Consider the following 27,897-nt stretch of genomic DNA (forward strand, 5'->3'; position numbering starts at 1 on the left):
TCATGTCTGAAATATTATTACTGTAGCTAGTTTCGTTTAGGAGTTATTAAACCGGTCCGGGACTTTTGGGACAGTCTAACATTTTTAACGGAAGGTGTTTTTGCCCTCTGGGGACCTCAAAAAGAAAATCAATCAAAAAAGGTAAATCCGTCCCGGGTCCAGGTCTTACCGTGAGACCTACGGTAATAGCTTATTATCTATATGGAAAATTCGCTAAAACTATGACAAGATAAACATTGAAAATCTGTTATTGATCAAATTGTTACTGTGGATAGACATATAATGTCCACAAAAACCAACAATGCTCATGATGGTTTTATGAACTAACTCATGGTACCTAGGTTATGGTAGATGTTCCAATCTGGAGAATCGGATGTACGCTCCGCTTCCAGGTAGGCTTCCAAGGCCAGCTCATGACGGCCGAGCAGGAAACTAACATAATTTATATTTTATCAAAATAATTTTAAAATCATAATCTGTGTATATCCTTATTTTAGTTAAATGTGGGTGTATCATGTGTGAAATCAAAATAATTAGGGTATCAAGTGCTTATTGACACATATTTTAATTGAATTGGGAGAAAAACTGACCATCGAAAAAGAAATAAGTCAAATGGAAGAGGTGGAAGCCAAACTGTGAATGATTTTAGGCCCAATTCAAGTGACTCTTTTGAATAATTTTGACATTTATTTATTTATTTCGCATGCTACAAAACAGAACACAAATCCCATTTACATTGCAGACATGGTCTTAAAAAGGAAGCAAAAATCTAAGGTAAAGTTAAAGTCTAAATTATACAACTATCCTGCTTGTTTTTATTAAAATCGCTCACAAACAAAAGTTCAAATCTTTACTCTGTTGAAACTTCCTCCGTGCCATTCCATGGTACCTCAGAGTAACAATACATAACAGAGCGCAACCATACGGGTGATTCCCTGCCCGAAACTCGCGCCTAGTAAGGTGCTGCCTCTACAGTCGACCTTGGGAACTAGTCTTTTGAACTGTACTGCATTATCGTAGATGCGCGGATCAGCGGCTGTAGAACCGATGTATTTTGCTCGCCTGAACTCCTCAGACCTGTGTTTATTTCACTCAAGGGGTTATTAGCAAAGAAAATTTTCAATCAATTTAGGATTAACTATTCACTTTTTTATTTTCAAATACGCTATATTTTTATCCGATAGGTTTAAGCACAATCTAGATACCCAATAATAATAACTCTTAATGGCCCAAAAATATTTTTTAAAAAAATAGGCATTTTAGCAGTTTTAATTTTTATTTTTGCATATTAAATTTATATAAGAATTTATCATTAAAATTACTTAAAAAAAATCAAAAACTATTGATTCAATTTGATTTAGTAACTGAATCAACTCTTAAAGAGTCCTTGCACACCTAAGAGCGACCATCTTGGATTATTTCAAACCGCTGTTGAAGGGCTATTTTTCATCCATTAAAAAAAAAAATGCCAAAGTGATTGTAATTTAAATATTTAGGACACTATAGGATCAGACATTTTCTTTTTAGTTTTGTTATTGTTTTCCAAAGGAGTCCATGGAAGCTATCGGACATCTTTGATTTTCCTAGCATAAGAGCAATGTTAATTGATAATTTTGTTCAAACAGCCACTGAAGAGTTATTTACAATCTCAAAATATTTATTCAGATACCAAAGTTTTTGTAATTTTAATATCTAGTGCACTGCGAGATTAAAAATGTTCTTCCTATTTTTGTAATTGTTTTTTGAGTTGTAACCTCTAAGCTCCAAGGGCTCTTAACAATTTGTGTTACTAGTCTAGTCCCATGTCCCGTGTGCACTTATATGTCCCCTAAGTTTTGTTGCGGGACTTTGTCTAACACCTATGGGAGCTATAAAATACCCCCGCCACAGCAAACTATCTTGTATAGTTTTTGCGTTATTTACGGAAAGTAAATAAAGATACATCTTATAACACTTAAAACATATATTATTAACGTTATTTAACATCAAAAGTTTGTAAATTTAGAAAAATAAATTTTTTTCCCATGTTTTTTTGTTCTTTTTGACAAGTTATCTCTTAAACTATGCATCCCCAAAATAAATACTGGGCATAGGGTTGTAGAAAATCAAATTCCCTTCAAATATATATAAGACTTTATTAGTTTACCTTCTTAAGTTCAGATTTTAAAGCAAATTAACCGTTAAGTATAAAAAAAAGGAAAGGAAGTTGAAGTCTTGTGACAACTGTTTACTACTGAATATTTCAATCAATCCAGTCAATCAATTTCAATTTATCCAGTCAACTAATTGGTTGGAATATCTACTAGCTAAGGTGAGTACTGGGCATCTAATAATAGCACAGATAACCAAAAGAAAATATAAACATGACATGCTTTTGTCAAATGCTGAAGATATTTTGATGCATCCAGAAGAATCACGTTCAAATATATCATCTAAACCTTGTTGAGATAGTTTAAGGTGCGAGAAAAAGATGTCCCTTACTTTATTTCTAAGAGAATAAAAGGATAAATAACCCCGCCGCAGCAAACCTGCAGACTAAGTGAATTTCAACTTGTCTGATTAAATTTTTACTAAAATATTTCCATAAATAAGACATATTAATTCCCTATTTAAATAACATTAGATTTAACGAGTGCTTAGGTTTGCTGCTACGGGGAAGGTAAAATTTTTTTTGACCATATGTCAATAGTATAGGATGAAATAAATAAATTTGCCAAATTTTATCAATATATATCGATAAACAAGTAAACTACAAGAATTTTAATTTTCTCCATTAAGGAACGCGGCAGCGTTCCGCCCCGCCAAGTCCCCCAGCGGTACACAGCTGCTGCAGTGTATATATACATGACGTGACAAAGTGGCTTTTTTACTCGTCTATAGCTCTGAAGAAACAAAAGCTATTAAAATAATTATTCATCTACTGGATAGGGGCACTCATTCTCAGCAAAATAAAAAAAAAAATTTTAAAAACGGTTGTGTTTGAGCCAAGAAAATCTAGTTTGAAAATTCACAAATTTTCCGTTTCCTCCTTCTCCTCCTCCTTCTCCTCCTTCTCCTCCTCCTTCTCCTCCTCCTTAAATGTTGACGGACCTAGAGCCCAAACCACTGGCTCAATTTTAATGTTTTTTATGTTGTTTGAAAGCCCTTAAAGTGTAGATGTGCCTTTTGAGGGTCTCAAGTTGGTGCGTTGACCCATAAACCCTTGGCTAGCCCTCAAAGTACGATTTTGGCCCATTTAAATAACATGGGATTAAAATCAATACAAAAGAAGGACCAGCTGCGATTAAATCTCAATTAATTTAAATGTTAGAGAAATTCATAAGAACAGCTGAAAAATTATTTTAAAACTTTTATAAAGTATTTTTTCAGGTATACCGAATGATTTGAACTACTTGATACACTAAAACAAATAAAACAATCGGGAAAATCCCTCTACCAAAAGAAAATATAAACATGACATGCTTTTGTCAAATGCTGAAGATATGTTAACAAGCAAAAAAGTTATATGTAAATTTAGGATAAATGAGTTTTTCAATATTTGCTTTGCCTTATGCTATTTCTAACAAACCTAATCTGTTTGATTACATTTTTACTTCTCTAATAAGGGCTCAATTTACACTAGTCTTTAGATACACGGGTTTAATTATCAGAACACTTGTAACACCAACGCATTTTATGTTGTTCAAGATGACCATTGATGAAATTTTAAACTGATTTTAAGCCCAGGGGTTTGTTAAATAGTAATTTTGGTACGTGTGTCAAAAAGTTTTTAATCGGTTTAAAGCAGATAAGACCAAAAATTTAGAATTTAGTTCTACACAAACAATATTATTGAAATTAAATGAGATGTAGTTGTTCCCTGGTCTATATATCAGAGAAAGGAGGACTTTTATTTTAACTGTAAATTTTCTACAAAAATAAATAAAATCTAACAAAAAACCACTAAGTGGTAACACTTTCCCCGCCAAGTCAGCAATCCAAAAAAGACAATAAATCATTACTTTTTCCGGCAAGAAAAACAATGTAATGTATGTAAGTTTGGCAACTTGGCGGCAGACTTTTGCTTGATCACTTTTAAAAATACCATAAAATTAGTTTCATTGAGCAAGTATCTCTCCCAATAGTACATTGCTAGGTGAGAGCTTATTTTACAAAATTTGACCTTATTTGTGCCACATTTCATAAAATCATAATAGTGATGGTTTTATATTTACTGATTACCTCAAAATTATTATACTTAGTTGGACTAATTAATTAGAGAAGTTGATTTGTGAAATTATCCAGCAACGTAACTTTAATGAAAAAAACCAAGCAAAAGTCTGCTGCCAAGTTGCCAAACTTACATACATTACATTGTTTTACTTGGCGGAAAAAGTAATGATTTATTGTCTTTTTTGGATTGCTGACTTGGCGGGGAAAGTGTTACCACTTAGTGGTTTTTTGTTAGATAAGAATAACATGGGAATATTAAATTACACTACTTTTGAATTTTCTCTGTGACCGTTAGGCATACAACAGCGCTTCAATAAACTAAATTATTTCTTTTTTAAGCTCTACAAAACGGTTTAAATAGAAATTAAAATTTTTTTTCGTTTTTAGGGTCAAAAATGGGAAAACCCCATTGTTACCTCATAAATTCCCCCATAAAACCCCATTCCCATGGTCCGATTATGCTGGATTGCGAACTCGTTCAAATAAACGTAGGTTTACACGTTTGTAACAAATTTCATCAAAATCGGATCATTTTTGCTCGAGTTATCGCGCTAACGGACATATATCTATCTATACTATTATAAAGAAGAGGTGGTGTCTGTGTGTTTGTATGAGATAATCTCAAAAACTACTTAACCGACTGGGCTCAAATTGCACACACATGAAGCTACAGCTCCGAGGATACATATAGAACTATTCCCGCTTCGATATTGTCCTAGGGCTCTGCCCCGTGGGCTTTAAAAAATTTGAGGTGAGAGATTTAAAAGTAAATATTGATTGATGGTATCCATGGTAACAAAGAACAAACCTACAAAGTTTAAAAATGTAAACAAGCAGAACTATGTAACTGTCAAATGAATTTTGATTTCACAATTCCACACAGCTGGTTTAAACCTATTAAATACTGCACGAATATTAGAACAGAAAGGGTAAGGATTATAAATTTAAAATAACTAGGTGGCGTTCGCAGAGGCATCCACAAAATTGAGCGGAGTCATCAAGGGTTCATATTATATTGTTTTTGTCATACTGCAGTAAAAACAGCCGTTTTTAATGCATGCGTTGCGGGTATCCAAGTATCATTTTTAATACTAAGGGAGTAAAAATCGTATTTAGCCTCTATGGAGTAAAAATCAGTTGTGTTGTCAACTCAGTTGTAAATTTCGATTGTAAACGATTGCATGTATCGAAAATATGTATCGATTCGTGCTTCGTAATCATTTTAACATACAGTCTACAGTCTCTTCCCGTATCATTTTAGCATTGCAGATACATTAATCCATTCCCACACTCAACACTGCTCACCTTTACTACTTCCTTCACCACCCCCTACGTCGTGGACCTGTTTCCCTCTCTTCCCATGGCATTTTAGGATTGCAGATACTTTAATGTAGTTGCCAAAGACAGTTCCCACACTCTGCATTGCCAGCCTTACTTCCTTCACCACTTTGCCAGCCTTACTTCCTTCACCACTTCCTACGTCGTGGGGCCTGTTTCCTTCCCTTCTCAAAGCATTTTAGGATTGAAGTAAATCTAACTGCCACAGACGGATCTCACACTATGCTCATACTTTAATACATCCTAAGCCACTTCCTACGTCGCGGACCTGTATTCATCACTTATTTCCATAGCGTTTTAGTATTTTAGATACCTTAATCTAATTGCCACAAACATTCCCACACTCCGTACGGCTAGCCTTTACTACTTCTTTCATCATTTCCTATGTAGTGGGCATGCTTCCATCCCTTCTCAAAGCATTTCAGCATCGCATATACATTAAAACTGCTACAAACGGTTTCCAGTTCCCACACTCAACACTGCACACCTTACTACTTCTTTCACCTCTTCCTACGTCGCGGACCTGTTTCCCTCTCTTCCCATAGCATTTTAAGATTGTATATACCTTAATCGAATCGTCATAAACAGTTCCCACACTCCGGACTACTTGCCTTTACTACTTCATTCACCACTTCCTACATCGCGGACCTGTTTCCCTCCGTTCCCATTGCATTTTAAGATTGCAGATACCTTAATCTAATCGTCATAAACAGTTCCCACACTCCAGACAGCTCGCCTTGACTACTTCCTTCATCACTTCCTACGTCGCGGACCTGTTTTCCTCCTTTCCCATAGCATTTTAAGATTGTAGATACCTTAATATAATCGTCATAAACAGTTGCCACACTACGGACTATTTTCCTTTACTACTTCAATCACCACTTCCTACGTCGCGGACCTGTTTCCCTACCTTCCCATTGCATTTTAAAATTGCAGATACATTGATCTAATAGTCATAAACAGATCCCACACTCCGAAGAACTCGCCTTTACTACGTCCTTTACCACTTCCTACGTCGCGAACCTGTTTCCCTCCCTTCCCATAGCATTTTAGCATTGTAGATACCTTAATCTAATCGTCATAAACAGTTTCTACACTCCGGACAGCTCGCCTTGACAACTTCCTTCACCACTTCCTACGTCGCGGACCTGTTTCCCTCCCTTCCCATAGCATCATAGGATTGCAAATACCTTAACTTAATCGTCACAAATAGTTCCCACAGTCTGGATGGCTTGCCTTAACTATTTCCTTCACCACTTCCTACGTCACGGACCTGTTTCCCTCCCTTCCCATAGAAATTTAAGAATGAAGATTACTGTCCAACCTGCATTATAACACAGAGATACAGTACCTTAATCTAATCGTCATAAACAGTTTCCACACTCCAGACTGCTCACCTTTAATACTTCCTTCACCACTTCATTCGTCACGGACCTCAAGCTAGTGTCGTCATTTGATTATATTTATGGTCCATACTGTTTCTGTTCTAATATCTGTGGAATAATGCGATCAGCTATTTCTTTATCTACTGCATTCAAAAGTCAACAGCTGATCATATGTCTTTGTTTATGTGTCAAATACTGCTTCCATAAGGATTACATTGAAACTTTGAGACCCAGTGGGGCGGATTCCTGAGATACTTTTTTAACGCCATATAGATGTTGGCACTCACCGATATGGTCTTTATCACCATGCAAAATTTGAAAACGATTGATTAAGCCATCTAGGAGGAGTTTGCGTATTACTAAATGCATAAGAGTCGACGTATAAGAGCTTCGCTCGCTTCGCTCGCTCCGCTCAATGATGTCACTAGCCCCAATGTAAACATTATTTAACATTACTTAAATGGAGCTTTCAAACCATATGTTAATGTAATTTCATTAGTATATGATTCTTTCAGTTACCAGTTCTTCATTTGTTTATGTTTATGTTCTAATATTTTTGAAATGCTGTAATAATATTTTTCAGTGAATATTTCATTGTAAAAAGAAATTATTCATGGATATATGAAATAATTAAGATTCTACAATCATTGCCGTATCAACCTAGGCCCTTATCCTTAGTTGTATGAGAATTATGTTTTAGATTTATTTTTGTGTAAACAGTAATTTGATATCCCTGATGCAGCAAACCTATAGACTAAGTGAATTACCATTTGCCTGATTGTAATTTCCCTAAAATATGTTAGAAAACTACCCTATTGACAGGTTTGGAACTATTGTGATAGCTTTTTGGTTACAGTCCAAACCATTATACAAGTTATTTTATTATACCTTAATTATATCAATGGTTTTGTATCCTAGGTAGCTTATATAAGTATTCACAGTATGAGTTAACAAAAAAGTACTATTACTATTGTCAAGTTAAGTAATACAGTTCAATTTCGTTTCTAAAATAAATGGTAGGGAGTCAAACCATTTGGCATTTCAAAGAACCAGCATTAACTCTTTTGCATACTGACCCCGTGGCAAGGCAAGGGCATAGCTGCTAGCGAATACGAATAGTTTACCACAAAGTCTTCTTTATACATCCATTACAATTCCATAATACCCCCGCCACAGCACAGCTGCAGCCTAAGCGAATTTCCATTTGTGTGACTTTATTTACAAATCAATTCAATAACATATAATAATATTAATATCTAATTCAATAACATTAGGTTTAACGAGTATCTAGGTTATGCTGCTACAGGGAGGGTTACGAAGTGTGATTTTAGGAAAATACTATTAGCTTAGTATAGAATTAATACATTTGCCAAGTTTTATACAAATATATTCATAAATATTTAAAGGTTATAAATAATTTTGTCAGCTGTTTCAACTGCACAAGTTAGTTCTATGATATTAAATAGCATTAACAGGTTTTAAGGTTTACCTACAGGATGCAGCATTTTTTTGCATTTATGACAACAGCTAATTTGAACCAACTAGCAACAAAAAGCTATGGTACACAATGAGACCTTTACTTTTTTCTATGGTTCAAAAGCAGTGGTAGAACAAAATAACCAAAATTTCTTAAACCATGTCCTCACCCATAACTGCTATAAGCATTTTATACTTATATGCCAACCCCGTACGAAGGACGGGTACTCTGCTAGTATATATATGAATTTGACAGGATGGTGTTTTTGGCCTCTAGGGACCTCAAAATGAAAAATTAAATCGGTCCCGGGTCCAGGTCATACCGTGAGTACTACGGTAATACCTTATTCCCTAAATGGGAAATTCGCTAAAACGACTATGAGGATGTTAGTCATTTCCAAACTAAGATAACAAGGCTCAATTGACTCAAAAGTAGGCTACTCACAGATGTAATGTTTAATGTTAATTCCCACTTAAATATGTCATTTGTCTTGGTTTCAATTTAATGGTTGTGATTGGTTTCCAGTGTCATATAGACACTCTTATACGCATACACATGGTTATAACACCATATTTCCTCATTACAATTTAGCCTAGCTAGATCATCAAGTGTGAGGAAGCTGGTTAGGCAGCCCACAAGTTTATTTTTTCTGTAATGGTTATCTGTGCTATTTTTAGACGCCCAGTACTCACCTTAGCTACTTGATAGTGGATATTCCAACCAATTAGTTGACTGGGTAAGGTGGTAAATTGAAATATTCTGTACTCAACAGCTGTAACAAGACTTCAAATTTCTTTCTCAACACTAGATTTTATTTTTTTTTTTTTACCTTAATATAGTTTAATTTTTGTATACTGACTTAATTTGCTTTAAAATCTGAACGGAAGAAGGTAAACTAGTAAAGTCGTGTATATTATTAAAGGAAATTTGATTTTCTACAACCCCTATGCCCAGTATTTATTTTGAGGATGCATAGTTTACGAGGTAACTTGTTAAAAAGAACAAAAAACATGACAAAAAATTTATTTTTCTAAATTTACCTACAAATTTTTGATGGCAAAAACTATTCAAAACATCGAAAAATAGTAAATTGCAAACTTAATGGAATTTGATAATCTTTCACTTTTATATTACTATAATTTCGCTTGGACTCGTGGTTTCCAAGATATCGGCAAAAAAATGGTACATTCAAGCCCCCCCTCCCCCACAGCACGAGGGCTGGAGGCGTGGACTTTTGGTATGTTAACCTCCTAACCTAACTATACTAAACAAAGTTAATAAGTCAGAAATTGTGATAAAAACATTTCCCTCTATATCCTTTCGATGCCTGGACTACAGCCACAATGTTTGCCATTTTCCAATATGGCGGCCAAATGACCATGATCTAGACCACGTGATCCCTTTTTTTATAGCTCCCATAGGTGTTAAACAAAGTCCCGCAACAAAACTTAGGGGACATATAAGTTCACACGGGACATGGCCCAGCGCCTAGACAGTTTAGCAAACTTGCTCCATTAAACTTTTAGCAGAAGTAGATCTTTAAGTATACCTTAGTTCAGGGCCGGATTTCCCAATAGGCCCGTAGGCCCGGGCCTATGGGCGCAAGGTCCCAGAGGGCGTACGGCCGAGAGTAATTTTTTGTATACCTAGGCTATCTAAAATAAAAAAAATAAATAGTCACAGTTGATAAAAAAAACTCCAAAGCATTGTGATTCTGACGTTCATAAGAAGAAATAATTGTTAGGAAATCTAAACTATTTATCAGAATTACGCATCAATTTCGTTACAAAATTGGTAACGCACATTGGTTATACGGGAGTAGGCTGTAGAGATGTTGACGTTGACGAGCGCCCAAGGGGTACGCATCGTATTGCCACTGCACTGCCACTATGCTGGTTTGGGCTCGGCAGTCGGCACTACTGATCAGAGTGATTAGGAGCGCATGCGTGCTAGACATTGTTACCACCCTCACCTCACAAAAAAAGTCAACATCATACACAATATTCAATGTTGTTGTTAATTGAATAACAATCTGCAGGATCAAGTTAATAAGTTGTGTTGAATATTAAAACAACGATGAATTTACCTTTAAAATTAACCAAAAAATATTCATCTCAGTTTGCATTAGATTTTAGAAAAATTCAATACCCTCCAAAGCACCAATAATGCAGTCATTTTCTCTACAGACCTAAGGATCGACGGTTGGCCGGAATATTTCTCTGTTTTGCTTTGGAAATATATAACCTAGATGCAGTACGACCATAGATTAAATGTAACTCAAGTCAACTTCTTATGACATTGTTAATTCAAAATTTGTTCATGTCTAGTTCATGTTGGTGACACTGGACGTTAGTTTTGATGTAATTTTGTTTCCATTATTTTAGGGTTAGTTCTATGATGTGTGTTTTAATTTCTTGTAATATAACCAGGAGACGACCTATATTGTTGATGATTAGATCGTTTTATTTTGGATAAACTAGGTTTAAACATAGATCAAACATACTAGGTACTATTAAATAACAAGAATTGTTTTCAGCTAATCCAAAATGATGACAAATGTACTAAAGGAGTATGTTTTATCTATGGTATCATGTACTGTATCTGGAGTTCATGTTTATCAATGGCCATGTTTTTTTTTTTAGTAATGCTCGGTGGGTTGAGTTGTTTTGTTACAGTCCCACGGCCACAAACGTGAGCGTTTATTAAAAGCATAAAATTACTAATAAGTGTTTAAGACGGCATTAAGTCAATTCTAAAAAAAAAACTTGCAATGATTCCAACGAGGAGTGGTATGCAAGCAATTAACTTAGGTCTAAGGGTATGATATAGTTTTTAATAAAGGTTTGAAGGAAAGTATAACTGTGACCAGACTAGGGGGCGGAAAATTATTTGGGCCTAGGGGCGCAAAAATGCTAAATCCGGCCCTGCCTTAGTTTGCATAGCTTCATAGCATACCCGGTTTACCGTGGGATCATTCACATTTACATGGGATAGTAACATAATATTACATGGCCATTGTACGGATTTGATATCCATTCGTACACAAAGATTAGATATGAGTGGCGATGCCAAGGCCTCCAGACTGAGGACTTGCAACGGTGTGTAGGGCAGTAGTCACAGGAAGGCTCTTTAAGAGCTTCTCAAAATTTGGAAGTCAAAGTCAGAACATCGAAGTAAGTGATCAGTGGTGTTTTCGGTTGTGTTTAAAAGTTGTTTTGTGGTGTTGTTTTAACGAATTCATTTTGTGTTAGTGCTATGGCTGAAGTTATATTCAAATTATTAGAAAGTGTTAATAACAGTATGAATGTAAAACGTGTTGTTATAATAACTCTTTTAGAAATGTGAATTTCAGTGTTGTGAATAATTAGGGGTGAGTGTTACAACATACAAAAAAATTTGAATACAGGGAGCCCCGCAAGCTTCAAAATAAAATAAAAACATGATTATTTCATAAGTATCCATAAATACATGCTCTTGCCTCTGCATAATTAGTAGGTTGTAAATGCTTAAATAAAAACACATATATCGATACCCAAATGTTGTGTTGTAAAATGTAATATTGTTTAAAATTTTTTTCCTAGGACGCTACACACAAGCCCGGGATTGTTTTTCACTATTAAATTGTCAATTATTCTAGTCAAAAAAGAATGGTCAGTTTTCAGCAAAACATTTCAATAGTCACTTTATTTACCATTTACTTCATCATATTAACAATATTAAAAACATGTTATAATTAATGCACAAATAAATTGTACAGTAGAAATAGAATAGAAAAGATTAATCAATGGACATACATATATGAAATTAGTCATTAACATCTTTTCCCTCCTCAGGTAGAACGCAACTTTTGTCATTGGACGCCGAAAAGTACCTTTTGCTGTTGTGATGAACTTGTCCGTCTCGACCGGGGTACAGGGCAGATATTCTAGGGGCCAGGTGTTACGTGCATTGTCATCGTCCACAATTATTGCCAAGTCGTTATTGTGTGCCATTTGCACCTCCTTTTCAAGCAGGGTAAATACTCATGAATTCATCTTTTCCAAAAGTTGTCCAGTAGGGTCTTAACTCGAGTTAGTTGCCTTCTGCAAAGTTTGTCTTCATTGATATCTATTTTGAAGGCTTCTCTAAGAAAATGGTTTGGAGTGAGCGGGTCTGGATCAAGTGGGTCAATTGGTACATTAGTCAGTGGTCTTGAATTGATGATAAACTATATTTGAATAAGAAAGGTTTGAAGTTCTTCATCCTTAGGATACTGGGAGCACATGATAAATTTTAATGCAGTTTTAACTGATCTGATGAGTCTCTCCCAGCATCCGCCCACATTTGGGGCTCGAGGAGGAATAAAGTTCCATTTGATACCTTGTCTGGATATGACCCTCTGAATGTGGACATTGTTTAAACACTTAGTAGCATTCCTGAGCTCATTGTCACTCCCAACAAAGTTTGTCCCATGTCCGAGAACATCTCCGATGGACAGTGCCTTCGGCTGATGAAACGTTGGATTGCCATGATACAATTTTCTGTGTTCAAAGAATGTGCACCTTCTAAGTGGACAGCTCTAGTTGTCAAACATGTGAACAAAACTCCCCAACGTTCCTTTTGTCTTCTCCCTACAGTAACTTCTATCGGTCCGAAGTAATCTATTTCAGTGTAGAAGATCGGATGGGTAGTTCTTGTTACTCTGAATTCTGGTAGAGGCGCCATTTGGGGGGAAAAGGCTTCACACAATTCAATCTGCACCTTATGCATTCTCTCTTAATTTTCTTTAGAAGTGGCCGTAGATTTGTTATCCAGAATCTTTTCTTATCTTGCACCCAACTGTCTCGAGACCTTGATGGAAACATTCATCATGATACAGTTTTTCCTATCAATCTCGAAGTAAAGTGTCGGCCATCTAATATTATAAGATTTTTCTGATCTGCTGTCAGTTTGGGTGAGTTTGATGTTCTTGATGACATTCTTAAAATGTTGTTAGAATCCAAATATGGAGAGAATGAATAAATGCGGCTTGACTTAAGAAGACTTTTTTCTCATCAAAAGTTTCCTTTCTTCACCAAAGGTTTCATCTCGTGGAAATTTCAAAAGAATTTCTGTGGCAACTTTCAGTTCTTTAGGTTCCAGCAACGATGCTTTTGTAGTCTATTGGTCCAAATTGAAGTTGAATTTTATGTTATTGACATATCTCAAAATCCAAGCAAAAATTCTAGTTGGTTTCTCCCATGACGAGAACTTTGAAATGTAAATTATTTTTGCATCCACATCTGCATGTAAACCGGTAAACTGGCGTTTGGTTTCATGGTCTTCTTTCACTTAGCGGCTCGGTGGTTGTGCGGGCCAGTGTTCACAGTTTAAAGATAAAAATTGGGGACCATGGAGCCATGTGTTTTGAATATCAGACTTGAACCTTTTCTTGCTTCTAGTCGCATAGTCGGCAGGGTTTAATTTTGTCGGGACCCATTTCCAGTCTTCTGCTGAAGAAAGTTCTTGGATTTATCCAAATCTATTAGAGACCGACTGTTTATAGTTTTTTAGATCTGACTTGATCCAGTGTAGGACTGTTTGAGAATCAGACCAATACGTTTACTTTTGGATTGAAACGCCCAAATCTTGTTCGGCAGCAGAAGCTACTCTACATCTTAAAATGGCAGCTTGGAGTTCCAGTCTAGGTATAGCCAGGTTCTTGATGGGCGCCACCTTAGCATGTGACATGATCAATGTTGTTTCGTAAGTGTATTTGTTCTCCTGACGCAGATATGCAGTTGCAGCATAAGCTTTTTCGCTTGCGTCAACAAATATGTGAAGTTCAACAGAGTCACTGACTCGTGTGTTGACGTAGCACCTTTGTATTTTCAGTGTTTGAAGACTTTTGACTTCATCCATCCAAGCTTTCCACTTCAGACTAAGTTCAGGTGTCACAACATTATCCCAACCTAGTTTCGTTCTCCATACATCCTGAACCAGTAGTCTCCCTTTTATTTTGGTAGGGGCAACTAGACCTAGGGGATCAAAAATTGACATAGCTGCTTTAATAATCTCTCGTTTCGTCAAATTCAAGTTTTTCAACATTGCGATGGAACACAAAGCAGTCGGATTCAGCGTCTCACCATGATCCAAGTACTCGTTCTGTAGGAAGTTGGGTATCGGGCATCAAGTGTTTGGCTTGGCTGGCTTTAGGTTTTCAGGAATTTTCGGAAGTACTTGTTTTGAATTAGACATCCAGTTACAAATTTTGAACCCTCCAGCTATATGTATCTCAATTATTTCTTGAACAAGACGTTTAGCTTCCTCTTCTGTGTCGGTTGAATCCAGCAGGTTGTCCATAAATTCTTTAGTCAGTATGGAATTACTAGCTTCAGTAGACATATACAATATAGGTATGTCTAATTTTGAAACAAGGTACTTTTTGCCAAAGTATTATTTATGCCATGCCCTTAGAGTTGTTTGGATTCTTAAACCATGTACAAATTTACGCTGCCTAATATATTGTACAGTACTGTTAGAGTAATACACCTAGTATATTGCTGAACGTTTTGAAGACGTTTTTCTACTGCAATACTGTTTCGAGAATATCTTGGCTGACAATAGAGATACTGATTTGGAAATTGAAATACAGGGTGCGGCAAAAAAACCGATCTATTTTCTGCAAAGCACTGTTCAGCGACAGGTCGTCCGAGAGTGGTGGGAGTAGGCTCGTTGGAAAGCTCACACGATGCCATTTTTTGAGAGCAGTAGTTGCCTGAGCTAGAGCTGTTGTTATGGAGTAGTTTTTATAAAATAATGAATTTATTCATTGCTACTCAGTGGCAGTTTCATGCACTCTTTCAATTAAGGCGACATGGAGAAGTTCCGTTGCGTAGCACAATAATGCGGTGGGTTACTTACTTTAGGACAACGGCTTCTGCGATGAAAAGGAAGCTGACAGGCCTTCCAAAGTCTGATCGAACGCCAGACAACAAACATTCGATAGAGTTCGTGCTGCTGCGGAAAACAGTCCTCGTAGGCCAGCCCGAAAATAAACGGCTGCCTTGAACATGTCTGACCGCTCAGTTATACAAATTTTGAGGTTAATTTTCATCCCTATGGATTAGAATAATAATCTGTATAATTTGGTAATCATCCATACAGATAATCAGGTCGGAACCTCTCTATGTCGACCAAATTAAATAAAAGCACGGAACTGCCGCTGAGTTGCAATGACTAAATCATTACTTTTTAAAAACAACTCGATAACAACCGCACGTAGCTCATACGACCACTGCTTTATGACTACAAAAAATGGCATTGGATAGGCTTTCCAACGAGCCTACTCCCACCACCCTCAGACGATCTGTTGCTGAACAGTGCGCTGCAGAAAATGGATCGGTTTTTTTGCCGCACCCTGTAGTTCCACTCCGTCCATTAGTAAGATATAATTTGATACTGTAACATTAATTTTCCTATTAAACATTTCGCTTTGATTGTCAGGAAGTTTTTTTTTCCTTTACCTCACTAAATACTTGTAGTTTTTGTTTTATGTTCCCCTTAAGCACTAAAATAAAACGTTAATTTGCCGTTTAAACTTAATTAATGAAAAAAAAGTTATGGGTTTATGAGGGAAATGTTGGGATAAAAGTTTTAGACAACTAATTATCTACAACTTTCTCGCTAGAAGTTTGTTTGGACCTTAAAATTAAAACAGATTTCCATGGTGTGACTGTTTTGAGTTTTGTTAGCTCTTTTACAGTTTTAATATATAACATCAGCTTGTTGGTAAATTAAATAAAAAAAAATTCAAAGATTCAGCGTTTAACACCAAAAATAAATATATAACTTTTATATTTGGTATATTAAACGAGAAGGGCACAGGAGGTTGTGTTGACATCACACTCGACGGTCGGAACCGCGAGCTCTGTAAGTTGGTAATGCAGTATTTTACCACTACAAGGGCGCACTCTTACCCGGCACCAACTGAACTACCTCTAGCAGCCCAGCGGCCGGCTACAAAACTGTCGTTTAAAAATGGCTGGGGCTGCTGCTCTGTTATGTATTATTACTCTGAGATGGTACTCATCTGAACACAGGTAAACATATGTCTGTCCAATGACAATAACAGAGTCAGAAAACCTTTTACCATACAGTACCTTTGAATATTAAAAAATTCAATGACCTTCAAATCACTTTTAAACTTTTCCAATGGTTATTCTTGAAAAATGTATTATCTATTTTTATTAGTTAAATTCTTTCACTTCTTTCATGTTGCTAGAAGCGAGTGCTAAAATAATTTTATTATATTATTTTATAAATTATTTTATTTGTAAACTACTAACAATCTTAATTGAACAGGTGTCAACTAAAACGTAGGGTAATAAAAAACTTACTTACATAAGACATTTCTAAATTGTATTTAAAAAACAACAAACTTACAGAGACCGAGCAACTTGTTTGATGTTTTCAATATTTTTTGGATTCAATGTGTGACATTTCTTGAAATATTCCATAGACTCTTGAATTTTCCCTTCATGACGAAGAATTAGCCCCTGGAAACAAGAAATGTTGTAAACATATAGTAGTAGTTTGTTACATAAATACCCTGCTCACAGCCAGCCTTGGGTGGTGCGGGGCCCATTGCAAACATTCAGAGCGGAGCCCCTTACTACCGAAAAACTAGTATCCTAACAAAAATGTATATATGTATAATTTCAAGATTTATACCTAACCCTAATTTTTCATTATTGACATAAATGATGTAAAATTCATAGACTTTTTTTGTCATACACTGCAACAAAAACAGCAGTTTTAATACATGCGTTGCGGGTCTAAAGTGGCTCTTTTACTCCCTAGGGAGTAAAAATCCGTTTTTGTCTCTAGGGAGTAAAAATCTGCTGTTGTAAACTTCGGTTGTTAGCAATCGCATGTGTCGAAAGTATGAATTGATGGGTTTGATCGGTTGTTGCTTATTGTAGCCTTCTTGTCAACAGTTTGACATATCAATAATATAATATGTACCCTACACTAACACAGTCGTAATTTACGAAATAATTTAACCAATTACTAAACAGCTGCTTCTTTGCATTAGCAAACTTGAATACAAGTTGGAAGTCGTTTTGAGAGGTTATTTTTACGTGAAAAAGTATATTTGTTTTGTAGCTTAATTTGCTTAATTAATGACGAAAAATATATTTCATCACACAGGCAAAAAGTTTCTTTTGAACCCTCGCTCATTTTCCAACCTCGACTTTGCCTCAATCGTAAGAGTTGAGCTTCGGACGAAAAGAGTCACTTTACGCCCTAGTGATGAAATCTATATATATATAATACGTGAAGTCGTTTTTTGTTAACTCCTCCCTTATTTGTGGACCAATTTCAACGTTTAAGGTGTCAAAAGGTTTGTCTCAATATGTAGTTTTGCGATAAAATAAGGTTTTAGAATTTTAAAATTCCTACTCTTAAGGGCGTGAGACCCTCTCAAAGGTCAGGTTTTCCCCACAAGAAATACATAGAACAAATTTAAAAACAAAAAAAACAACTGTTTATAAAAAGAAACTTATTAGCTTATTGGGAGTAAATATTAATGTTTGCAATATTCAGTAGGTTGAGACCAAGTTAAACAGTTGATAAGTTTTGTTGGAAGAACAGAAAATACCTCAAGTTCAAAGAAGAAATATTGAAAACGGGAGGGTGAGACAATTATAGTAATAATAAGATATCTTATGCGTATGAGGAGAATAGAAAAAGAGAGGCCTGGTCTAACAGTAACAGATACCCATCCAGATACACATTCACTTGGTTAGATGAATAATACTGTATTTGCCAGTTCTGCTATGTAACTTACTTTGGAAGTGAAAAAATATACGAAGCACTTGTGTTGACACGGTGGTAAATTAAACTTGCCTAATGTCAGATCAAATGAATGCATGCAATAAATGTTTACTTCTGACACTAATAGATCGAGATATTTCTAAACATTTATTAGAAACTAATAATGCCTTGACTATGACTATGTTCAAGTAGTAAGATTAGGCGGACATTATGTTTTTATTATAAACTTTTGTGTTACTCGCTATACTTCAATTGAGAAAAAATCAAATTGATTGTTTACTTCTAGGTTATGTTGCCAGTTCCTCGGACAAACTTGTACAAAGTTTTTTGACTGAATTCACCAACACAATCCAGACATTTCAAGTCAAAAATAACAAGTTTCAAAAACCGATTTGCTATTGAAAGTTTTAGTGGCAATATTAGACCAAACATAAGTGAAGGAATTAGCGTTTATGTATTCAACGATCGAGTAGGGACGGTCAAGTTTTATTTTTATGATTCTAAGGCAAATAATATAAGCTGTTCGAAAAGAGAAAGTGAAATTTGCTATCCAAATTTTATGGCTACAAGAGTTAAATACAACCCATTTCTATAAATGAATCCATACTTTCAAAACTTTGGGACAGGTTTTGAGAACCCCAGAAACTCCACTGAACAACGTAACAGTGTTCTGATATACTGAGATTGACAGACAACACGTTAAAATACGTTAACCAACTTTCAATGGCTTTAGCCTATTCAAAGCAGGTCATGGCTGTCCAGTTTGAAACCCAGAGTTTGTGGGTAAAAAATGGATCACATGAAATGATTGATATTAGCCCACTTTTCGGGATTCTATAAAAAAAAAATTCGTTGGTTTAGGGGGACGTCTCAAATAAAAGAAATAAAATTACCCAGCTTAAATTACTTTACATGGGTTATCAGTAATGCAAGAGTTTTCTTCGATTCTCAATGCTGGAAAAACTTTGGTTTTCAAACAACTCTAAGATGTAACTAGAATTACTCGAATTTAAGCATAACGCTCTTCTCGGCATTATGTTTCATACTATGCGGCTCATTGAGCCGCATGGGTTCTCTAGTATACTATTATTTTTTGTACCAAAAGTGGAACCCCCCAAGGTATGGGGCCCTATGCAGCCGCACCTTTCATACGTGCCTAAGGGCAGCTCTGGCGCACAGAACACCTGCGGACTAAGCGAATTCCCTTTTGTCTGATTAGATTTTTACTACCTTAACTTTTTACAGTTATTCAATAGTTATATAACTTTAGATTTTATGAGTACCATCTAGGTTTGCTGCAACAGGGAAAGGAAACCAGGACATGATTGAGCCATGCGAACGAGATCATCTTGAAAATTAAGAAGTTAAACGGGGCAAAGCCCGCGGGTTACAGCTAGTATATATATATATATGTGTGTGTGTGTGTCCGTTAACACGATAACTTGAGCAAAAATGATCTGATTTTGATGAAATTTTGTGTAAACCTACATTTTTATTTGAACGAGTTCGCGAACCAGCATAATCGGAATATGGGAAGGGGGGTTTATGGGGGGTTTTATGGGGTAAAAATAGGTTTTTCCCATTTTTGACCCTAAAAACACAAAATTTTACAATTTCTTTCCAAACCAATTTGTAGAGCTTAAAAAAATAATTTAGTATATTGAGCGTTATTATGCGCCTAACGGTTACGGAGAAAATTCCAAAAAATTTTAAATTTAACATTCCCATGTTATTCATATAGACAATAAGTCAACTGTTGTAGTTTGCTTGTTTGTGAATATATTTTGATCAAATTTGGAAAATACATTCATTTCTTACTAAACTATTACAAGAAATTTTCGTTTATGAAGAGTACTAATAAATTATGTAACGAGTTATTTTTCCTAGGGGGGTAAATATTTGCTATTTGGCCGCGCACCGATTGTTGAAGTAAGCAAGCGGCAACGGCGCCCTTTGACCCGGCTTATCAGTTCGGATAAGCTTGGGTATCCTGGGACTACCGGATAGCCGAGAAGGACATTCTAGTGGTGGATCCTGTACAGTGAGGAAGGTAGTGTTGGTGTCTTGCTGAGACGACGTTTGGTGTACTGGAGTACGTTGGTGTTGTGCGGTGTGACAGTGAGTGTCGGCGTTCAAGTTGGGTAGTGACCCACTTGTGGTGAGTGGACGACGTGTTTTATTATATTTTGGTTTAAGAGTTGATAGTTGACATTAAAAACATTCATCTCTGATTTGATTGCAGGAGTTAGAGTTGTAACCGTGCTGGTCAAAGCCTGATGGTAGTTAGTATTTACAGGTGTCAGGAATAATATTAAAGTACATTCCTGATGGTTCTGGGCAGGCGCTAGAGCGCAAATAATATAATTTATTGACTGTGGTAGATATTATTTTGCGTTGTACCAAGAGTTAGTTACATTACTAATAACTCTGAGGCCCAACAAACCTAGGCAGCACGATTTGGCGTGCGTAGTTGGAAGTACCGTAGGCTAGTAGCTAATTCTATTAGCCTAGTAACAGAAGCCCAGCTAAGTAATATAACGTTGATATAGTAGCAGTAGTACTAGTAGCAGTAGGGTTGTTATTGATTAATCATTTGATTATTTTAATTTAACCTGAACAGCTTGTTTAGTAATCCAACACGTTATCTTGGTAGCTTGGATAACAGAGTACCGGCTATGAGATAATATATTTATCTAGTGTTTGGAACGTATTTAATATTTATTTATCTGCTACTAAGTAGTTTAATAATTTAATAGTGGTGCAATTGACATTTAGCTTTGCTAGTTTGGCTTGGTATTTATTGAGACCAGCTACTAGAGGTTTAGTCACTCTGCCAATAGTATACTTGTACTATTATATGGTATTATTATTGAGTGAACTGTTTGATTCTTAGCTTGGGCATTAGAGTTGTGTATTGTAGTTTAGTGGCCTAGTAGACCCCGCCTGGTGATAACTCGCGTTGTGGTTTTTATTGGCAAGTCGTCGTGTAACTCACTGCGTTTTAGGAACTCTGGGCTTAACTATTGGATAGTTAGGACGAAGCCCGAGTTGCGTAGTCAGCAACGACCCCCTAGGGGTGTGGAGAATCGGCGTAGGCCTGGTAGTGATTATTGCACGTTTGTTTTGGTGACTTGTTTTTGACTTGTTCACAGTGCCCGTGTATGAGCCAGTCCTATACTGGTTAGACCCGGCTATTGGCCTAGTGGTTTCCCTGACCTTATCGCAGACCCTGGAACTTTACCCAGCCATTGTAGGCTGAGCTATCCCCGGCAAACGTTTGCGACTGCACTTACTTGTAATATTTTTCCAGTGCAGAAAGTAGCGTCGCAAGATGGCGCCCGAACAGGGACTGAGGTTGGCAGTGGTGCTGAGTTGCTGATGTATTAACGGCGCCCGAACAAAATAATTTTATTTGTGCAGATTGGCTGCGGACTTTTGCAGATTTATATACATTATTATTATTTATATATTTATGTACATTATATATATATTTATTTATAGCAAAGCTAAAGTAAAGAGTAAAGATTTATAGTTGTATTTTATTCTCTGAATTGGTGCCAATGCTTATCTTTAAACGAATGGCATAACTAAGTTTTACTTCAAAATTAGTCCTCAGCCATTGCCACCGCCAAATTTATTTATATAAAAATACACTTTTTAAAATGGAACTCGGGTCTTATGGTTGGCCATATCTTCTTGGGATTACATTGACTAACGAACACTATACCGACTATACTACGAACAACCATACTATCTAAAAGTCTATAAGTAGGTGTGTAGGTATTTATTATAAAATCAATTTATAGAAGTAGGTTTCATTACATACTTTGCTAGAGATTTGGAAATGGTTCTTTATCGTGTCTTTACAACAAAAAACACTTTTTACCCTCCCAGTTCCAGCAAACCTAAGTACTCGTTAAACTAATTCTATTGAAATAATGTGATATTTTTAAGGAGGCATTTTAGTGCAAATCCAATCAGGAAAATGGAAATTCGCTTAGTCTGCAGGTTTGCTGCGGTAGGGGTATTTTTTAATTTCTCCGTACATTTAATCTTACAACGCTTCAATGTACATACAAAACTGCTCTACACGATGGATTTTTTTGGTTTAACAAAATCTTTATGCACTTTTAAGGTAACACGTTCACTGCCTTACGAGATCCTGGGGGCTAGTATCGCACCTAGCCCGTGGTTCGGGACTGATAACTTGCTCTTTTTCCATAAGTTACAACATCGATATTTCGGCCTACAATTATCTTAAAGAAATTAAACTTGTACATAAATAATGCATTTTTCTTGCTGAAACAGCTGGTATTCATGAAACAAACGAGATCATGAAACTTTTACTCTATTACGACACGAGACCTCTGGATCTTGTATCAAAAATAGTTGCTTCAAGCGCCACAGGAGGCGATAGTAGTCTAACATCAACAGAGAGCGCTAGGGTTATTTGTTGATATATTGCAAGCTAACCTAAACATTGCGTTTTAGTGTGGTGAACTGTGTGTACACTGTTTATTGAGTTTTTGTAAGTATGTTGTCGTCCGATGAGGACAACCCTGACGACCCTCAAGTCCCTGACAATCCTGCTAAAGTGTACAATACGCGTAAACGACCAAAACTGATTGTTGTGAATGCCAGTAATAGTGCTTTCTTGGAACAACTGGTTACGGAAGGATTAGATGGGCCGGTCCCTAGTAGTGCATTATCCGAAAGTAGTGACGATGAGCAAGAACTATGTGTTTTCGATGGAAGAGATATTGAAGATCCCGACTATGAACCATCATTCAGGTGGCGATGGAGACAACGATGGGAGAACATTTCGCCAAGATGGTGACCAACGCCGTAAACTAACCGGCAGACATCTTGTCAACCACACACTCGGCGGAGGCGGAGACGATGGGACAATGGGCAAAGGCGGGGACGACGGAACAGTCGGTGGAGGCGGGGACAATGGAACAGTTGGCGGAGGGGCGAGGAAGATGGAACAGTCGGGGGAGGTAGTAGGGGCACGATCACAACCTCAGGTGGCACCAGCACATCGGAAGGACCTGACATAAATCAATTCAGGTGCTGTTGGGTCGAAGACAAATCACCTTTTACTTTACCTGAGACAGTTTATTTTGAATATTTTTGTGGAAATTCAAAAGTGAACATTAACGTTGACAACCCTGCTTCACTTATTGATATTTATCTCCACTTTCTAGACAAAGAGCTGTGGGACTACATGGCCCAAGAAACAAACAGGTATGCTATTCAATTTTAACATCCAACCAACCTTCTGCAAAATCAAGGTCTAATGATTGGCTTCCCACAACAGCTGCTGAAATGAAAAAAATTGTAGGTATTATGATTTGTATGGGCCTAGTTCAACTGCCGCACATCAATTTGTATTGGTCTAAGAATCCGTTATATGGAAACCAGTTGATTAAACAAACCATGACGAGAGACCGCTTCTTGTTGATAAAGAAGTTTTGGCATTTTGTGAATAATGAATGGATTCCTGACCAAAATGACCGTTTGGCTAAAATAAGAGTAATTGTGAATTACCTCAAGTCAGCATACATGTATGCGTTGGAACCCGGCAAAGATCTTGTAATTTGACGAAACTATGATACCATGGCGAGGGAGGGTTATTTTCAAACAATACGTAAAGAATAAGGCTCATAAGTATGGAGTGAAAGTGTATAAGCTGTGTACAGTAGACGGCTATACACTTAAAATGATTTTGTATGATGGGAAGAGCACAAACATGGGCACACCTATGATGTGGTTTTAGATCTATTGGTAGATTTTGAAAGTGACGATGTATAGATTGAAGGATTTCTCAACAAAGGAAGGACCTTAACAACTAACAAGTTTTACACAGCATACCCATCGTTGAAAAACTACTAGAACTGAAAAAGGGGATGTGTGGAACATTAAATGTGAACACAAAGGGATTGCCTGAATATGATTGAAAACTAAGTTGAAAAGGGGCCAATGCATTGGATTTAAGTGGTTTAAGTTCATGGTACAAAAGTGGTCAAATGGATAGATAAGAGAAACGTGACAATGGTTTCATCATCCCCTAATCACGACAGAACTAGGGGAATCTCAAGTGGTACAAAAAAGTTGCCCTTGAGCTCATCAAGGGAACCACATTGGTGAACTCGTGGGTTATTAACGGGAAGCTGAACAACACCAAAACGCCTATGCTAAAGTTTAGGGAATCAGTTGCTATACGCCTAATGGGCCTGGACGAGGCTCCTGAAGACATGTGACACCACCACAAAGAAAGAGGCCAGCTCATTCTCTCAGCAAATCGGAGGATGAGGGAAAGAAGAAAAGGCGTAGTTGCAGAGGATGCTATGAGAAAATTAGGTAAACATCCTCTTCAAGAGAGACCGACAAGAAAACCAAAACGGTGAACACCTTCTGCAAAGACTGTCCAGATCATCCATTTTTCTACCTTGAATGTTTCAATGAGAAACATGTGTTATTCAGTGCCTTTAAGAACATTAACATTTTATTTATAAAGAAAAATATGACCAGACCAACAATTTTTCTGCCTTGAATGTTTCAATGAGAAACATGTGTAATTTTAGTATTCAGTGTCTTTCAGAACATTAACATTTTATTCATAAAGAAAAATATAAGAATCTTCAAGGGCTTATTTGACAAAATATTTTATAACTACAGTATATTTTCTTCAAGAAGAACTGGTAATATTGGAATTAATATTAATTTGAAATAACAACTTCACCAATATTTCTGAATTTTTAATTTTTATGAGGCCTTTCGCCAGCTATGCTGGCATCATCAGACACATCACAAAACTGAAGGTTATGTTTATGTTTAAAAAAATACAATTATACATTTTAAAGAATGTAACATATGGTGTAACTGTAACATAGTTAAAAATAAAGTATTCTGTTAAGTGTATTCTGTTAAGTACATTTAGCTAAAATTATGAAAATTAATTATTATGTATAAAAATGAAATATAAAGTAGAATTAACTTATAACTTTGTAAATTTATAATTTAGTAATGTAACATTTTGAATTGGACCGTTATCATTATTTACCAAATTGTCCATTTTATTTATAAATAATGATTCCCATACATTTAGTTCATTAGATTTTGTTATATTTTTTAGTAATCTTCTATGTATATATTAATTACGTAAGCCGATTCTTTGCGTCAAAATTGTGGGCGACTGGGAAGTCGTAGAAGGACGGGAGAGGGCTCAAATTAAAGGTCTCGACCCCGTGACGGCGGGAAAAATAGTGAAATTCCCCAAATCTTGATACAAAATTAGATATAACGTAAAATGTTCTCCATAAGAATAGCATTAGTTTCATTTACTGCTGATTTCTGTTGACTTCAATACAGCTGATCGTGCTATATCTTGAAAACAGTGATCAATACACGCATTTGGTTTACTTTTAGCCTGTCAACTATGAAATGTATACTATAATAAAACTGAAATCTTGAAGATTAATGGGAAAAACGTCTGCATTCTTTGTTTATATTTAAATCATATACTCAAGTTTCATTTTTTCATGCTTTTACATTATTGTTGTGTTAAAGGAATAAACGACATAGAATAAATATTCTGTATAAATAATCAAAGAGTCAAAATTAAATCTAACTTCTGTTTTGTTTTTATTTTTAAATCATATGTTCAAGTTTATTTTAAATGATGTTGTTTTCTTTATATTTCTACACATTTTAAGGTTAAGGTTGTGTTAATATATACAACTAAAATAACCTATAAATGTTATTGGTTCTAAAATGGTGTATTTGCATTCCTTCGTAGTAAATATTTTTTAAGTAAATATTTAAGTAAATATTTTTTTAGTGCAGTGAATATACAACGTAGAGTAATCATATTCGATCATACTTTTATAAAATCATCAGGGATTCAAGATGTTTTGGTATGTAGGCTGCTGGATATATATTCTTTTCATTATAAGTACTGTAATTAATATGAACACCAAGGGTAGACCACAAAGGCGGGGAACTGTTCATAGGAATGACAGTGCGCGTAGAAGAGCAAGAGTAGATAATGACGAACTTAATCAAGATATGTTACAACCCCTTTTTAGGAGACCCATGGTAGACGAGAGAAATGTAAATGTTCATGATGCAGGATTACTGGACCAAGAGTGCATTCAATGTAGTGCTCTTCATTTTAGAGAAGAACTAACGATTAATCATTTTATGACATGTTGCCATAACGGACTTATTAACCTTCCTCAGCCAAAAACTAATGTAAAACTTAAAAATTTGTTTGAAGAGAGCCCACAACTGTATAAATTCATTCGACAAGACAACAGTGCGATGGCTTTTGCTTATTTTTCAGCCAGTAAGAAAGATATTCCAGGAAAAGGACCATACTGTTTCAAAATTCAAGGACAGATTTATCGTTCAATCTCAGATTTGCTGCCTCAACATGATGAAGACCCCGTGTATGGCCAATTGTACATTATTGACACATCAACAGCAACAGAAATTCGTCAAAGGCGTCGAGAAAATAGTTACTTAAAACCTGAAATATTGTCAAAACTAGCTGAAATTCTATTAGAAAATTTACAAATTTACAAAAGAGCTTCGGAAGAAATGGTTGTACAAGGTGACAGTGAATTAGAACTTAGGTTTGTAGACAGGATAAATATGGATCGTCGTAGGTATAATAAGCCTACTGCAGACGAAATTGCAGGCGTCTTCAATTCATCTGAAGGCGAACCTCCAATTAATTTTTAAAATTCCAAACAGGGAATCTTTTATTTATCCTCATTAACCACAAGACCAAAGCCACCTTAGTAAACCAGTATTTATTCACAAACAATTATATGTTTGCTGCCTTTTAATGTTAAACCACTGGAGTGATTGAAATTATTTATTGAAAATGACATCAACAAAAGCAAACAAAGAAGATCAACAAACTGGTTTTTACACAAAAGATATGGTGTAGGGAAGCCTATTCTGACACATAGATAATGTTATTCTGTTTGTTTAAATACCGGAATTACAATATGTTGTTTTACATTTGAGCTTTTTAGGGACTTATGTCCCTACAAGCCACTAGTTTGATTGAGTTGAATTATTGATTGATATTGTGTGGTCCGTTTCAAGAAAACGTTTCAGAAAAATGCTGAATTAATTGTTTCATTTAAAGCGAAAAACAAAATTAAAAACATTCTTGGAAATCCTAAAAGTAAATAAGAAAATACAACAAAGTCTGGCATTTATCAAATTCAGTGTGACAGTTGTGAGATGAAGTATGTTGGAAAAACAAAAAGGAATATTAAAACTAGATTCAAAGAACACACTTCTCACATAACACACAACCCCCTACGGGAAAAAATCACCTGAAAAAATCCCAAAATACCTGAAAAATCAGCAATAGCAAAACATTGCTTGGAAACGGACCACACAATATCAATCAATAATACTAAATTACTAAAAAATATAACAAAATCCAATGAACTAAATGCATGGGAATCATTATTTATAAATATAATGGACAATTTGGTAAATAATGATAACGGTCCAATTCAAAATGTTACATTACTAAATTCTAAATTTACAAAGTTATAAGTTAATTCTACTTTATATTTAATTTTTATACATATATAATTAATTTTCATAATTTTAGCTAAATGTACTTAGTAGTGGCAATATACGGGTTTGACCTCACTT

At 35.7% G+C, this 27,897-nt stretch overlaps 1 protein-coding gene across 4 annotated transcripts in view; it reads right to left on the bottom strand.

Moving 5' to 3' along the window:
• The window catches only part of LOC128993495 (Bardet-Biedl syndrome 4 protein homolog), a 153,166-nt gene that overhangs the window by 82,713 nt on the left and 42,556 nt on the right, over positions 1-27,897 (bottom strand). For all 4 annotated transcript variants that reach the window (XM_054418611.1, XM_054417779.1, XM_054419436.1 and 1 more), the window contains exons 4-5: positions 16,816-16,928; positions 338-432 (exon numbers count right to left, since the gene is read on the bottom strand). In XM_054418611.1, the coding sequence (XP_054274586.1) occupies positions 338-432; positions 16,816-16,928 (208 nt within the window). The remainder of the gene's footprint in view (positions 1-337; positions 433-16,815; positions 16,929-27,897) is intronic.

The sequence above is a fragment of the Macrosteles quadrilineatus genome, unplaced genomic scaffold (genome assembly GCF_028750875.1).
Source record: "Macrosteles quadrilineatus isolate MER2022 unplaced genomic scaffold, UCM_ALF_1.0 Scaffold_1__1_contigs__length_201487025, whole genome shotgun sequence".
Lineage (NCBI taxonomy): Eukaryota > Metazoa > Arthropoda > Insecta > Hemiptera > Cicadellidae > Macrosteles > Macrosteles quadrilineatus.